We start from the raw sequence: 16,105 nt of genomic DNA on the forward strand, positions 1-16,105 counted from the left end.
CTTCTTGTTTGTGTTTATGTCACGTTAGCATACCGTATCGTTTAGCCTGTTGTTGCTCGTTCATGTCTGTTCTTGGTGTTGGATTTTGTCGAATAAATTTCCCCCAAAATGCAACTTGTATTCCGGAGTGACATATATGGGTTTTTTTCACTTTATTGTGCATTTTATGGCTGATGCGACGTATATTACAAAGCGACTTTCAGTCCGAAAAATACCGTTCTACATCATGCACACAAACAAGAAAACACAGGCAAATTAAGTTGTTTTTTTAAACACACACACACACACACACACAATGTGTGCGGTAAAATAAAAACAATGTGGTACAACAATAGCATTGCAGTAGACCACGGAGGCTGAGGCCCAACATGGTACACATACAGTGCTACGGTGTTCTGCATCGCGAGGGCGGCACTATTCCTACTACTAAAGGCACGAGAATGGTCAGCATGGGGAGACTGAAAAAAGTGCCGCAGGTACTGTATGCTTGAATACCGTATTTTCCGCACTATTAGGCGCACAGGATTATAAGGGGCACCTTCAATGAACGGCCCATTTTAAAACTTTGTCCATATATAGGGCCCACCGGATTATAAGGCGCATAAAATAGAAGCTATACTGCAACAAACTGAGGTTGACTAGGGTTGCGGTATGCATCCACTAGCCAATAACCAACGAGCCCTCTGTAAACAATCGCATTTCTCAAACGATCTCCTATAAAATGATCGGAACCGACTAAAGTTCGATCTAACGCATTGGTACTACTTACCTATGTTTCCCTTCCATATCGATCCGTAGATTTACTCGAAACATTAACAGAGCAGCGTATTTTGACATGAAATAGCCTGGCACGTATAGCAGCTAACATTATAGCATTAGCCATCCGCAATTTCCCATGAGCCTCAGCTCACAATCTCCCATGAGCCTCAGCAAAGTGTAAACAATCGCGTTTCTCAAACAATCTCCTATAAAATGATCGGAACTGACTAAACTTTGATCTAACGCATTGGTACTACTTACCTATGTTTCCCTTCCATATCGATCCGTAGATTTACTCGAAACATTAACAGAGCAGCCTATTTTGACATGAAATAGCCTGGCGCGTACAGCAGCTATCGTTATAGAATTACTGTTTTTTTCCGTGTATAATGCGCCCCCATGTATAATACGCACCCTAAAAATGGCATGCTGATGCTGGAAAAAAGCCTGTACCCATAATACGCACCCAATTTTTATGAACTTTTTTAATTATTTTTTTATTTAAATTTTTTTTAAGTCCCAATGATCGTCGCACACGCAGGAAGGCAATGGGTCCCATTTTTATAGTCTTTGGTATGGTCTTAACTAGGCTGGATGTAATTTTTTTTGTTGGCGTTGATTTCTCCGACTGCCCGTAAACGCACCACCGCGCTCCGTGCGCGCATTTGAAAAAGGCGTGCGGACGTGAAAAAGGCGGCTCTGTATGGGAGAGACGTTGAAGAGGAATAAAAACACCCTTGGAAACCAAAACTTGCCCCTCGTCGTGACTCGGAGCCGCAACAAATGTTTCGGATTTGTGTAGGGTACATTGTGACGAGCAGGTGATCGAGCAAGCGTCTGATACGAGAGCATTGCGGTCGCATGGAGCGTGTTTGAAGTGAACAGCAGAGAAGAAAGGAACAAGGCAAAGTGTTGTGAAATAAAATATTACCTGTTATACGGATTTAGGTAGAGAACTGAACTTTCGCTCTTTATATAGCTGACGTGTCTTGCGCATCCGATCTGCGCATCTGTAATGGCGGCCTCCGTATGATAGCCGGTTTGCGTGTGTGTGCGTGTGCGCGCGTGTGCCCGTGTGCGCGTGTGTGCGAGAGCGAGAGAGAGCGAGAGAGAGAGCGCGAGAGAGAACGCTCAACCGTAGCGCGCCGCCGACCGCCCAACTGCACCGCGCTGGTCGCATTATTGTGACAGAGCCGTCGCTGAAATTTAGAAGATATTTTTATAGTCCTGATGTACTTTCTAAAATTTAAGTGGACCTCAGTGCGCACTGCGCAGGGAGCTTAATTTGGTGCGGTCGCGCAACCGCAGCGCGCCGGGCGCTCACTGTCACATTGCTTAAAGAGCGCCTTTGTGTTTTAGGATGAACAGCAGAGACCAAAGGAACAAGGCAAAGTGTTGTGAAATAAAATATTACCTGGAATACGCATTTTGTTATTTGCTGATTGAAACTGCTAATTAAACCGTGAATTGAAACTAATAGGAAGAAAACAACTCTCGCTCTTTATATAGCTGACGTGTCTTGCGCATCCGTTCTGCGCATCTGTAATGGCGGCCTCCGTATGACGTCCGGTCCGCGATGGAGATTAAAAAACAAACAATATTTGACAATAACACACCATCAAGGATTGCACCATCGCATCAAACGATGTGTCGTCAATTATGAATTTTACTGACTAAGTGTGTTGGGCAGGATGGCTGAATGCGATGCGCGATTGACAACAAACAAGAAGAAAGGTGATTTCAAGTTTTATTTTGAGGGAGATTTGTCATGTCTCGTCCCCAGTTTTGCTATGTGTTGCCATAGTTTCTGTTCGCGTCGCCCCTCTCTTCCTGTGTCACCTCAATCGATGTAACGTGTTTTGTATTTAAGTCCTGTCTGCCCCTCGCTCACCGTCGGATCATTGCATGTGTTACTGTCATGATGTGGTTTCTGTTCCTGTCTTTGGTAATGTCTTTTTGTTCCACGACTTTGCCGGTCAGTCCTGTTGTTGGTTTTGTTGTACCATGACTTTCTTTAAAAAAAAAGAAAAAAAAAAAAGAAAGAAAAAAAAAAAATTTTTGTACCCATGTTTAATGTGCACCCCAGATTTTAGGACAATAAATTTGTTAAATTTTGCGCACTATACACGGAAAAAAACGGTAACCATCCGCAAATTCCCAAGAGCCTCAGCTCGCAATCTCCCATGAGCCTCAGCAAAGTGTAAACAATCGCGTTTCTCAAACGATCTCTTATAAAATGATCGGAACTGACTAAAAATCGATCTAACGCAATTTAATGATTTGGAGTGACACAAATGGTTTGATAATATTGTTGTTTATGTGATAGTTATTTAAAATATAGTTTATATATCGTTGAATGGGCCTGTGGAATAATTTGAACTGCGGCGCGGCACACGGCATTGTTGACAAAGGACGATCGATGGATTTAATGAATTGGAGTGACACAGATGGTTTTATAGACGTGTTATTTATGTAATAGTTTTTTTTAAATAACTGAATGTTACGTCAGGCCCGTTCTCAGCTCCTCGTTTGTGTTTGTCACGTTAGCATACCATATCGTTTAGCCTGTTGGATTTTGTCGAATAAATTGCCCCCCAAAATGCGACATACTCCGGAGCGACTTCTATATGTTTTTTTTCACATTTTTGGGCATTTTATGGCTGGTGCGACTTATACTCCGGAGCGACTTATAGTCCGAAAATTACGGTATATGAAACATATAATAATAAATTGTTGCAACCATAAAATTAAGTTGATGATTATTTGCTAAAAACAATAGTTTATCAGTTTGAACATGAACTCTTTTGTCTTTGTCGTGTATTCAATTAAAAATAGGTTGAACATGATTTGCAAATTATTGTATTCAGTTTTTATTTACCGTATTTTGCGGCCTATTAGGCGCACCGGGGTATAAGGCGCACCTTCAATGAACGGCCCATTTTAAAACTTTGTCCATATGTAAGGCACACCGGACTATAAGGCGCATAAAATAGAAGCTTTACTGCAACAAACTGAGGTTGACTAGGGTTGCGGTATGCACCCACTAGCCAATAACCAACGAGCCCTCTGTAAACAATCGCGTTTCTCAAACGATCTCCTATAAAATGATTGGAACTGACTAAAGTTCGATCTAACGCATTGGTACTACTTACCTATGTTTCCCTTCCATATTGATCCGTAGATTTACTCGAAACATCAACAGAGCAGCCTATTTTGACATGAAATAGCCTCACGCGTATAGCAGCTATCGTTATAGCATGAGCCATCCGCAAATTCCCATGAGCCTCAGCTCGCAATCTCCCATGAGCCTCAGCAAAGTTAAACAATCGCGTTTCTCAAACGATCTCCTATAAAATGATCGGAACTGACTAAAGTTCGATCTAACACATTGGTACTGCTTACCTATGTTTCCCTTCCATATCAATCCGTAAATTTACTCGAAACATTAACGGAGCAGCCTATTTTGAAATGAAATAGCCTCGCGGGTACAACAGCTAATCTGTGACACCCCCTGACTACAGTTGCCGTAATGTTGGGAAGCGATGCGACCTTGTAATTTACTAGTCGAACTAAAACGTTCTGAAACATTTTGGCAGAGCACTGTGTACAACCAGTATGGATCAACAAATTCATCAATTGATCCATATATAAGGCGCTCTGCATTATAAGGCTCACTGTGTTTTTTTTAGTAAAATGTAAGTTTTTAGGTGCGCCTAATAGTGCGGAAAATACGGTACTTTAAGAAGAAGATGAGCAAATTAACACGTGCAGACAATGGAAGTTACCCTACTGTGGTTTCATGCAGGAGGCATCAGTTGCTATGTTTACTTGGACACTTTTATTCAGATTAAAATTCTGATCGGAATAAAAATGTACTGATCATAATTTTAATTCGAACTCTGATCAGATTGAAGACGTTTTGTCCATGTAAACGTAGCTACTGTTATTATACTCAACATAATGTGTGAGTAGAAATTCCAGCTCAGCTCAGTGGCCTAGTGGTAGAGTGTCTGCCCTGAGACTGGAAGGTTGTGGGTTCAAACCCCGGCCGGGTCATACCAAAGACTATAAAAATGGGACCCATTGCCTCCCTGCTTGGCACTCAGCATTAAGGGTTGGAATTGGGGGGTTAAATCACCAAATGATTCCCGAGCGCGGCACCGCTGCTGCTCACTGCTCCCCTCTCCCCCAGGGGATGGATTAAAATCACACAGGGATGGGTTAAATGCAGAGGACGAATTTCACCACACTCAGAGGTGTGTGTGACGATCATTGGGACTTTAACTTTTTTAACTTTTTAAATGCTTTTGGCACCACCTGGCAGTCACAAAAGGACAAACTAAAACTTCAATGATCATACCTGTCCTCCTCCTTGCCCTCAGCAATCGTAGCCACTCGCTCCATCAGCTTTTCTCTGAGTTCATCAAAGACTGACTGGTGGAACTCCAATCTGGGTGTTCCGTGGAGATCCAGAAAAGGAAGGGCAGACTGGAGAGTTGGCAACAAAATGCCATTTTCCATCTATGGTCATAAAATACATCAGATTGTTATTATTAGTATCTTATCTTAGTATCTATTATTAGTAATGTCTAAACATGAACACAAACTTAAAATCTTTTGCGATTGCCTTTTTTAATCATTGAGAATGAATATTTTAGTAACATGGCTATGATTCAGACTGAATCTTTAAATCGCTTATTTTTAATTGAAAAACAAAAAACAGCATAATTGTTTGGGTCAATAACTACATCTCTAACATTGATCCGACAGAACAAGCCGTTTAAAAATATGTTGTGCTGCGCAATCTACAGTAGTTTTAAAGTCTGTGCTTTATTAACTGTAAATGTTATGCGTAATCCATCAGCCCTGGCCAAAAATGTGCCCTGTGGCAATGTCCCTTCACATTGGCGCACATTGTGCAAAAACCATCTAGTGCAGGGGTGGGCAAACCTTTTGACTCGCGGGCCGAACTGGGTTCTAAATTCGGACGGGAGGGCCGAACCAGGAGCAGATGGACGTAGTGTTTGTGTGAAGTAATATAAGCGACCTGTAAAGGTCATTGCATAAAAGATTTTGGCCTTTAGTAGGTAGTAAAGCATGGATGTTCCCAACAAGTTTTTTGAAAACAAATGCATTTACAGCATTAAAAAAAAAAAAAATCACTAAAAACCTGCTATTAGTGATTCTCATAAAATACGGCACTGTTATTATGAAGAACAGTCTCCATCACTTCAGTGCCTGCAGGTCAGATTAATGAAAGATATTTATCTTATGAGATCACATCAAACGGCAAACATTCTGACCAAATATATCATCATCTTGAAGAATCGGTGAAAGCATACATCCAAATAAAGTAATCAAAACGGCAACACGGTGAAGGGTATCTGAAAATCAGAGCAGAGTTTTAACTCACAAACATCTGGTAACAGAGATGAGGAAACGGGAAACACTTCCTTAAAGTAAGGCTTAAGAATAGGGGTGTAAACCGCGGGTTTTGTCACGATACGATATAATATCGATATAAAGAACGACGATACGATATTTGCCGATATCTTAAAGCCTGCTGCGATTCATTCACGATATATCGCGATATAGTGCTCTACGATCGATTTTTTTTTTTTTTTAATAAAAAATAGAGGACAATATCCTGATTTATAACAATTCATACGCAAAATCAACAAGGTACTGCAAACTCTTTATTTAGGAAATTACAAGAGTATTGTAGTATACAAATTGCTTACTTTAACACTGAACTTTGATGTCGTGTTTTTTCTTTAAATGTGCGGCGAGATTTGTGCTCCCTGAATATTTGATCACCGCATGGCAGGATTTACAAACTGCACGTGTCTTGTCGGTTGAGCCATCTTTTCTTTGGAATCCAAAGTGCTTCCAAACGAATGACTTGAAGCCTAAAGGGGAGCAAATTTCCTCGTCTTTTTGGACACTAGCCATAGCACCAGCCCAGGAGCCGCGTACTAGTTGTCGCCTCCCCTTTCACGTGCGTGCTCTGCTCACAACACAACGCCACGCACTGCTCCATGCTTCCGGAAAGAGGAAGCAAGCAACAATGAACTGGATTTCAAAATAAAGTCGCGTCTAATGTCCGAGGTCAAACACGGCGATATAAATCGATGTTTACCTTTAGCATCGATGCCAATAAATCGTAGAGCATTATATCGATTAATCGATGTGTATCGATGTATCGTTACACCCCTACTTAAGAACTTTACAGGTTAAGATTACAAGAATGCTGTCGTCACAGCCCACGCTCTAAATTCGGGACTGATACAAATAGAGCGCGAGTGCGCCATGTCCGTACTACTGAGTACGTACACGCAATTGTGAGTGTGCACCGAGCTTTCTGACACGGCTTCCGGTAGTAAAGCCGCAGGCGAGCGGTTCCCCATCTACTGGGGAAACGCAGTCATTGCAGGCAAAATGACCAAAAACAATGTTTAATAATACAATTTATTCAGGGTTGGCGGGCCGGATTAAACGGTCCCGTGGGCCGGATGTGGCCCGCGGGCCGTAGTTTGCCCACCCCTGATCTAGTGTCTACATTGATCAATGATGACAATGACAAAGCATTGATTGAGGCAACTACTGATTTCCACCAGGGTTGAATTTTTGGCAACATGTATAGGAGACATAACATGGAAAAGCCACTTTTTTGCTTTTATATTCATTTTATTGTGCACTTGGAGTCTCCAAGATTGTAGAAAAGTGTAATCCATACCTCAAGGTGTTGCAGGTGTTACTCGGTTCAGTTTTCTCCATTTTCTATTACAGTGGAGTCTCGGTTTTTGAACGTCCGAGTTCTTGAACAAATCGGTATTCTAACAAAAAATTCGACATTTTTTTGCTTCGGATGTCGGACGAAATTTCGGTTGTCGAACCTCGTGAGATGAGCCGAGAGGACCCACATGCCAACTGACTCCGTTCGTTATTACATTCTCGTTACTCTGAGGATTGCATCAACTCTAATCATGCCTCCAAAGGAAGCAAGTGGGAGCAGTAAACCTGATCATGGCGAAAAGAGGGAAGTAGTGCGCAAAACGGTTGAATTTAGAAAAGAATTAATCGCAAAATATGAGTCCGGTGTGCGTATGTCAGAGTTGGCGCGGACGTTTTGCATGGCAAAATCGACAATAAGCTATATCCTGAAAAACCAAGACGCTCTTAAAGGAAGTGATGTTGCGAGAGGGGCGACTGTGCTTACTAAACAACGGCCACACGAACTTTGATACAGTAAGTTTACTGTATGTTATCTTTCATTAGAATTTCTGCAGTTTTTTGTTTTTTGAAATTAAGAAAACGTTTTTGCTGTTTTCTTTCACATGATCTTTGAAATGTTGTCTTTCATTGGTAAAAATTCAAAAATAAAATTTGATGTGCTTTTTTTCCCCCTCACAATTTAAAAAGATATATTTTACAATATATTACAATGAAACACACAAGCAAGTTGCTACAGATACAGCAATACATTCCCCAGCGTAGACCATTATTTGTAATGGGAAAACATAATTCGTAATTTGAACGATTCATTTCTTGAACAGCCTTCTGGAACGGATTGTGGTCGAAAACCGAGGCTCCACTGTATGTATATTTGTCTATTATGTCACATCCTTTTGGTTGGGACTACTAAACAAGGTAATGGGTGTGGCCAAACAGCTTTGCAAATCCACCATCTTTATTACTCGAAGAGACTTGTAGTTTAAACAACTCAAGGATGCCGAAGTGGACTTATTTATCACTTATTCCTGATCGGACTCGGGAAAAATAGATTGGGTATTTAATAGTTTTGTGTTATTTTGTCATTTTTAAATGATAGCTGTTGTGGAATGCTAACAGGAAGCTTCCGACATGTAACACTGGTAATGTTTGCCGTTTGGAAATATTTTTACTTGGAAAGCAGAGACAGCGCAACTGTGACTTGAATGTGTGTTGAGCATTTTGCGTGGCATAAAGGATAGAGCTGTGTTTAATACAACCAATTTAAAACCCAATTTCGAAGTTGTTGGGATGTTAAACATACCGTATTTTCCGCTAAGGCGCACCGAAAAACCTAAATTTTTATCAAAAGTCGACAGTGCGCCTTATAGTCCGGTGCGCCTTATATATGGATCAAGTGATGAATTTGTTGATCCATACTGGTTGTACACAGTCCTCTGCCAAAATGTTTTAGTACCTTTTAGTACGAATAGTAAGTTACAAGGTCGCATCGCTTCCCAACATTACGGTAACTGTAGTCAGGGGGCGTCACCGAATAGCTGTTGTACCCGCGAGGCTATTTCATTTCAAAATAGGCTGCTCCGTTAATGTTTTGAGTAAATCTACGGATCGATATGGAAGGGAAACATAGGTAAGTAGTACCAATGCGTTAGATCGAACTTTAGTCAGTTCTGATCATTTTATAGGAGATCGTTTGAGAAACGCGATTGTTTACACTTTGCTGAGGCTCATGGGAGATTGCGAGCTGAGGCTCATAGGAAATTGCGGATGGCTAATGCTATAACGATAGCTGCTATACGCGCGAGGCTATTTCATGTCAAAATAGGTTGCTCTGTTAATGTTTCGAGTAAATCTACGGATCGATATGGAAGGGAAACATAGGTAAGTAGTACCAATGCGTTAGATCGAACTTTAGTCAGTTCCAATCATTTTATAGGAGATCGTTTGAGAAACGCGATTGTTTACAGAGGGCTCGTTGGTTATTGGCTAGTGGGTGCATACCGCAACCCTAGTCAACCTCAGTTTGTTGCAGTAAAGCTTCTATTTTATGCGCCTTATAGTCCGGTGTGCCTTACATATGGACAAAGTTTTAAAATGGGCCGTTCATTGAAGGTGCGCCTTATACCCCGGTGCGCCTAATAGGCCGCAAAATACGGTAAATAAAAACTGAATACAATAATTTGCAAATCATGTTCAACCTATTTTTAATTGAATACACTACAAAGACAAAAGAGTTCATGTTCAAACTGATAAACTATTGTTTTTAGCAAATAATCATCAACTTAATTTTATGGTTGCAACAATTTATTATTATATGTTTCATATACCGTAATTTTCGGACTATAAGTCGCTCCGGAGTATAAGTCGCACCAGCCATAAAATGCCCAAAAATGTGTAAAAAAAACATATAGAAGTCGCTCCGGAGTATGTCGCATTTTGGGGGGCAATTTATTCGACAAAATCCAACAGGCTAAACGATACGGTATGCTAACGTGACAAACACAAACGAGGAGCTGAGAACGGGCCTGACGTAACATTCAGTTATTTAAAAAAAACTATTACATAAATAACACGTTTATAAAACCATCTGTGTCACTCCAATTCATTAAATCCATCGATCGTCCTTTGTCAACAATGCCGTGTGCCGCGCCGCAGTTCAAATTATTCCACAGGCCCATTCAACGATATATAAACTATATTTTAAATAACTATCACATAAACAACAATATTATCAAACCATTTGTGTCACTCCAAATCATTAAATCCATCGATCAAGTTTCTCGTCCTTTATGTCATCCTGACAGAGGACATGTCCAGAGGATATGGCGCTTTAGTATTGATTACTTTTTGATTTTTTCTCTCTATTTTTCATGTTTTGAATATGTTCAAGATAAAGATATCAAAGCATGTGAAGTGATCAACTATACTAAAAATAACATGTGAAGTGGTCAACTATACTTGTAAGTAAGTGGTGTTAATGATCAAGTAAAAATTTGTGAAAAAAAACATACCGTTTTTTTCCGTGTATAGTGCGCCCCCATGTATAATACGCACCCTAAAAATGGCATGGTGATGCTGGAAAAAAGCCTGTACCCATGTATAATACCAATTTTTATGATTTTTTAAAAAAATTTTTTTTTTTTTTTTTTTTTAAGTCCCAATGATCGTCACACACGCAGGGAGGCAATGGGTCCCATTTTTATAGTCTTTGGTATGGTCTTAACTAGGCTGGATGTAATTTTTTTTGTTGGCGTTGATTTCTCCGACTGCCCGTAAACGCACCACCGCGCTCCGTGCGCGCACGGGACAGCAAACGAGCAGGTGATCGAGCAAGCGTCTGATACGAGAGCATTGCGGTCGCATGGAGCGTGTTTGAAGTGAACAGCAGAGACGAAAGGAACAAGGCAAAGTGTTGTGAAATAAAATGCACAGAACGGATGCGCAAGACACGTCAGCTATATAAAGAGCGAGAGTTGTTTTCTTCCTATTAGTTTCAATTCACAGTTTAATTAGCAGTTTCAATCAGCAAATAACAAAATGCGTATTACAGGTAATATTTTATTTCACAACACTTTGCCTTGTTCCTTTGGTCTCTGCTGTTCATCCTAAAACACAAAGGCGCTCTTTAAGCAATGCGACAGTGAGCGCCCGGCCTCACTAGAAAATGGCTAAAGGCTTCTAGGCTAAAGAAAATGGTTAGCCCTCAGGAGATTTGACGGGAGGCAAAACGCTGCTGTTCTCCAAATGATGAAACAATGAGAGCGCCACTGCCCCCTGCTGTGAAGATTCGCAATTACACTTTATTCTAGTACTGCCAAAAAAAAAGCCTGTTCCCCAGGATCACACGCGCCCCCCCAGATATAGCACCGCCCCCCCCCCCCCCCCACTATTTGAGAAGCACTGATATAGTATCATGATCACTCCCTAAAAATGCTGTGGTTCAAAATACCATTATTTTGGTCAGTCAATATATCAGTCGTAAAGCTTGGGTTTTAAAATACACAGATTTTTTTTAAAACAAATTTCACCTACCTGTTACCCCAAAAGAGTTTGCAACAGTCATGGATACAATTCCCTCTGGAATTTTTATGATTTTGAAAGGGGTGGAAAGAACAGCCTGTTTGTCAAAACTGGACCCTAAGATGACTTTGGATACGTTTACTTACTACATCAGTTGATAATATACACTGGGTAATAAAAATCTGGTAAATTCCATACAAATAACTTGATTAAGTTGACTCTGATTTTACTCTTTCTGGAGAAATGTACTGTTTGGGATAAACTAAACAAGTTTTGAGCAAAATTCCGAACCCACAAATACAAAATACAAATTTACTCCCGCTCTCTCTCAGGGAAACAAAAATAGAAACAAAAACCCTCGACGGCATGTCAGCTTGAGGAGAACTTCCGGGTCGCAATGCGTATCCTAAATAAACTAACAAAATGCCGTCTGTGAACACATACAAAACCTTGATTTGTAAATAAAATCGGACTGCAGCAATTTTGCATTTATACCTGCGGGTAGCCGTTGTAAATTGTGTGACGGGTGTATTTTTGTACTGTAAAAGTTCGCGGTAAAGATCTATTATATTGTAAAGTCCAGCTATGAACACATCGGACACTACTGGGTTCATAAAGTCTTACGAAATAAAATTAACAACCTTAATGGCACTGTGAAACACCGTCGTTACCTGAAACTGATCAATAGCTTTCAGAGGTTCTGTGCAGTTGGTGAGAGTTTCTTTCAGGTCCTCGCCGTTCGATATCCCCAGCTCAGGCAAACCCCCAAACATTTTCGTTTCCATTTCTACATCGACTTTGTCATGCAGAATTCTAATGACTGCAAGAATTTATGGAATTGAAAACCGCGCAGGACACACGAAGGGTTTCATCCACAAACTGACGACAGTGGTTACTAAATCAACAGTTCGTCAGAAACGCAGCTTAGCATTAGTTCCGCATTTCATTCATTAGTTTTAATGTGCATATTGATTTAAAAAAAAAAAAAAAGAAATGCTGTTTCATTTCATAATACGTAAGGACGTTGTTTGAAGATTCTTACTTGTGTGCGTGCTTGTGTGCCTTCCCGTTCATCCTGTTTTCAATTCTGACACTAATCAAACAAGAGTCTGGAGTCACCAGGGTGGTGGGTGGGTGGCTGAGTTCGGTAATCGTCAACGAGGACCTTGGCTGAGTCGCACTCAAAGATAATAGTCGTCAAGCGCCAAAGATTAGTAGGCGGGGATCGTAGTGGGGAAGGGACTTAAATGCATGTGTACGTAAAACATGTTTGTTAAAATACTATATTGTAGAACAATAAGAATACAATGCCGATCACAGCGTATTCCGTGTCTGAAACATAATTTTCTGACATACTGAGTGAAAGGATTTGTCAAAAAAAAAAAAAAAAGGTTTAAAGTCAATTGTTTTGGCCTCAGTAGGGCTTGCTTGCAAAATAAATTAAAACATTTTTGTAAATGTGTTCACTCCATGCAGTTTGTGTCAAACAAACAAGAAATGTATCAATTGTATTGTCCATGTTTTGCATATTGTGAGGAGTTTTGGAAAGCTGTCAGAGGTATAAGAATTGGTATTATGACATCAAATAAATAAATATCTGGCTTTTAAAACGTTTTGCGCATCATATGGTGCAGATTATTTATTTATACACACACGCATACACATGCACACACACACACACACATATATACTCTTCGCATAAAGGAGCTTTCAAAGCCGCCCCCCTCCCCCATCTTGGACTTTCTGACCATATCACTGTTATGCTTTTGCCCGCATACAGACAAATGGTGAGAGCGTCCAGGCCGGTTCGCAAGCAGGTACGGGTGTGGCCTGAGGGTGCCTCTGATGCACTGCATGACTGCTTTGGCTCTACTGACTGGGACATGTTTAGGAGGGCTGCCACTTGCGACGATCGGACAGACATTGAGGAGTATACTGACTCTGTTTCCTCCTACATCAGGAAGTGCATTGATGATGTGACTCTCTCAAAATCCATCGTCACTCGGGCTAACCGGAAGCCATGGCTGACAGGGGCTGTCTTCAGGCTGCTGAGGGCCAGGGACAAAGCCTTTAGAGCAGGGGATGAGGCTGGCTTGAGGACTGCGAGGGCCGACCTGTCCCGGGGCATCAAAGAAGCAAAGAGGGCGTTCTCGTGCAAAATTACCGCCCACTTCAAGGACAGCAGGGACGCACGGAGCCTTTGGCGGGGCATTCAGACCATCACGGATTACAAGCCCGCGCCGCAGAGCTGTGAAGGCGACGTCCGTCTGCTCAATGACCTCAACCACTTCTTTGCTCGCTTCGACGCTCAGAACAGCACTTGCCCGCTGAAGGCCCCTCCCCCTTCACACGAGCTGCCCCTGTGCCTCTCCGCCGACAGCGTGAGGAGGGCGCTTGCCGCCATCAACATCCGTAAGGCGGCGGGCCCTGACAACATCCCGGGTCGGGCGCTGAAGGACTGCGCTGGTGAGCTGACGGATGTCTTCACAGACATCTTTAACACTTCCCTGCAGCAGGCCATCGTCCCGTCGTGTTTCAAAGCTGCCACCATCGTACCTGTGCCGAAGAAACCCGCTCCGTCCTGCTTCAATGACGACCGCCCCGTGGCACTTACGCCCATCATCATGAAGTGCTTTGAGCGGCTTGTCATGGAGCACATCCGATCCGTTCTCCCCCCCACCATTGACCCCTTCCAGTTTGCGTACCGAGCCAAGCGGTCTTCTGAGGATGCCATCTGCTCTGCCCTCCACTCGGCCCTCACCCACCTGGAGAGGAGGGACTCGTATGTGAGATTGCTGTTTGTGGACTTCAGTTCTGCCTTCAACACCATTGTGCCACAACGCCTCATCAGCAAACTTGACGCGCTGGGCCTCAGTACCTAACTCTGCAACTGGCTACTGGACTTCCTCTGTCAGAGGCCACAGGTAGTACGTGTTGGCGACAAAATCTCCGCCAGCATCACGCTGAGCACGGGGGCCCCCCAAGGCTGCGTGCTCAGTCCGCTGCTCTTCACCCTCCTGACGCATGACTGCACTGCAACCTACAGCGACAACCGTATTGTGAAGTTTGCTGACGACACGACTCTGGTGGGTCTCATCACCAAGGGAGACGAGACTCAATACAGGCTGGAGGTTGACCTTCTGACCACGTGGTGCAGGGACAACAACGTCCTGCTGAACGTCGACAAGACCAAGGAGATTGTTGTGGACTTCCGGAAGGGTCACACCCAACACCTGCCGCTGACCATCGACGGTGCTGTGGTGGAGAGAGTGAGAAGCGCCAAGTTCCTGGGGGTGCACATCAGTGAGGATCTCTCGTGGTCCACCAACACCGCATCACTGGCAAAGAAAGCCCAGCGCCGCCTGTACTTCCTGCGGAAACTCAGGCGAGCGAGCGCATTTTACCGCGGCACCATTGAGAGCATCCTCTCCAGCTGTATTGCTGTTTGGGGTGGCGGCTGCACTGACTACAACTTGAAGGCCCTGCAGCGCATAGTGAACACTGCTGGTAAGATTGCTGGTGCTTCGCTCCCCTCCTTGAAGGACATTTACACCTCCCATCTCACCCGCAAGGCGACCACGATTGTGAGTGATGCGAGTCACCCCGCTCACTCTTTGTTCGAGCTTCTGCCCTCTGGGAAGAGGTACAGAAGCCTGCGCTCCCGCACCACCAGACTCTCAAACAGCTTCATACTCCAGGCTGTTAGGATCCTGAACTCGCTCCCCCGTTCTGCGTAGCGTCCTGTACTTTTACTGTCTGTACTGTCTGTATGCACACTGGCTCTTATTTGTTGTGTTATCTGTTTATTTATTATTTATTATTACTCTTATTATTTATCGTTTGTGCCTTTTTGTTTATGATGTTTTTTACTTTTGCGCTATGCTTGCTGGCTCCGTTTTGCTCCTCTTATTTATTGTGTTATTTGTTTATTTATTATTTATTCATCACTCTTACTATTGATTGTTTGAATTTTTGCCTTCTTGTTTTTATATTGTGTCGCGTACTTGTATGTCTATCGTGTTATGTGTCTCGTCACCGTGGGATAGAGAAAAACGTAATTTCGGTCTCTTTGTGTGTTGTGACATGTGGAGAGATTGACAATAAAGCTGACTTTGACTTTGACTTTGATATATATATATATATGTGTATATTGTATATTGCGGGTTTTGTCACGATACGATATATCGATACAAAGAACTACGATACGATATTTGCCGATATCTTAAAGCCTGCTGCGATTCATTCACGATATATCACGATATAGTGCTCTACGATCGATATATTTTTTTTTAAATAAAAAATATAGAACAATATCCTGATTTATAACAATTCATACGCAAAATCAACAAGGTACTGCAAACTCTTTATTTAGGAAATTACAAGAGTATTGTAGTATACAAAGTGCTTATTTTAACACTGTGAACTTTGATGTCGTGTTTTTTCTTTAAATGTGCGGCGAGATTTGTGGTCCCTGAATAATTGATCACCGCATGGCAGGATTATTGTCCGCTGAGGCATCTTTTCTTTGGAATCCAAAGTGCTTCCAAACGAATGACTTGAAGCCTAAAGGGTAGCAAATTTCCTCGTCTTTTTG

General features: G+C 42.2%; 1 protein-coding gene across 3 annotated transcripts in view; it reads right to left on the minus strand.

The window, feature by feature from the left end:
* Window positions 1-12,689, minus strand: part of nelfb (negative elongation factor complex member B) — a 74,900-nt gene extending 62,211 nt beyond the window's left edge. Inside the window, exons 1-2 of one of the 3 annotated variants that reach the window (XM_061277879.1) lie at window positions 12,554-12,689; window positions 5,120-5,280 (exon numbers count right to left, since the gene is read on the minus strand). In XM_061277879.1, coding sequence (XP_061133863.1) covers window positions 5,120-5,280 — 161 coding nt within the window. In that variant the 5' untranslated portion in view covers window positions 12,554-12,689. Of the gene's footprint in view, window positions 1-5,119; window positions 5,281-11,523; window positions 11,842-12,182; window positions 12,424-12,553 lie in introns of those variants that run through there. The other 2 variants (XM_061277878.1, XM_061277880.1) reach the window with 2 other exon arrangements.
* Between the last annotated feature and the right edge of the window lie 3,416 nt (window positions 12,690-16,105).

This window comes from Syngnathus typhle, linkage group LG5 (genome assembly GCF_033458585.1).
Source record: "Syngnathus typhle isolate RoL2023-S1 ecotype Sweden linkage group LG5, RoL_Styp_1.0, whole genome shotgun sequence".
Taxonomy (NCBI): Eukaryota; Metazoa; Chordata; class Actinopteri; order Syngnathiformes; family Syngnathidae; genus Syngnathus; species Syngnathus typhle.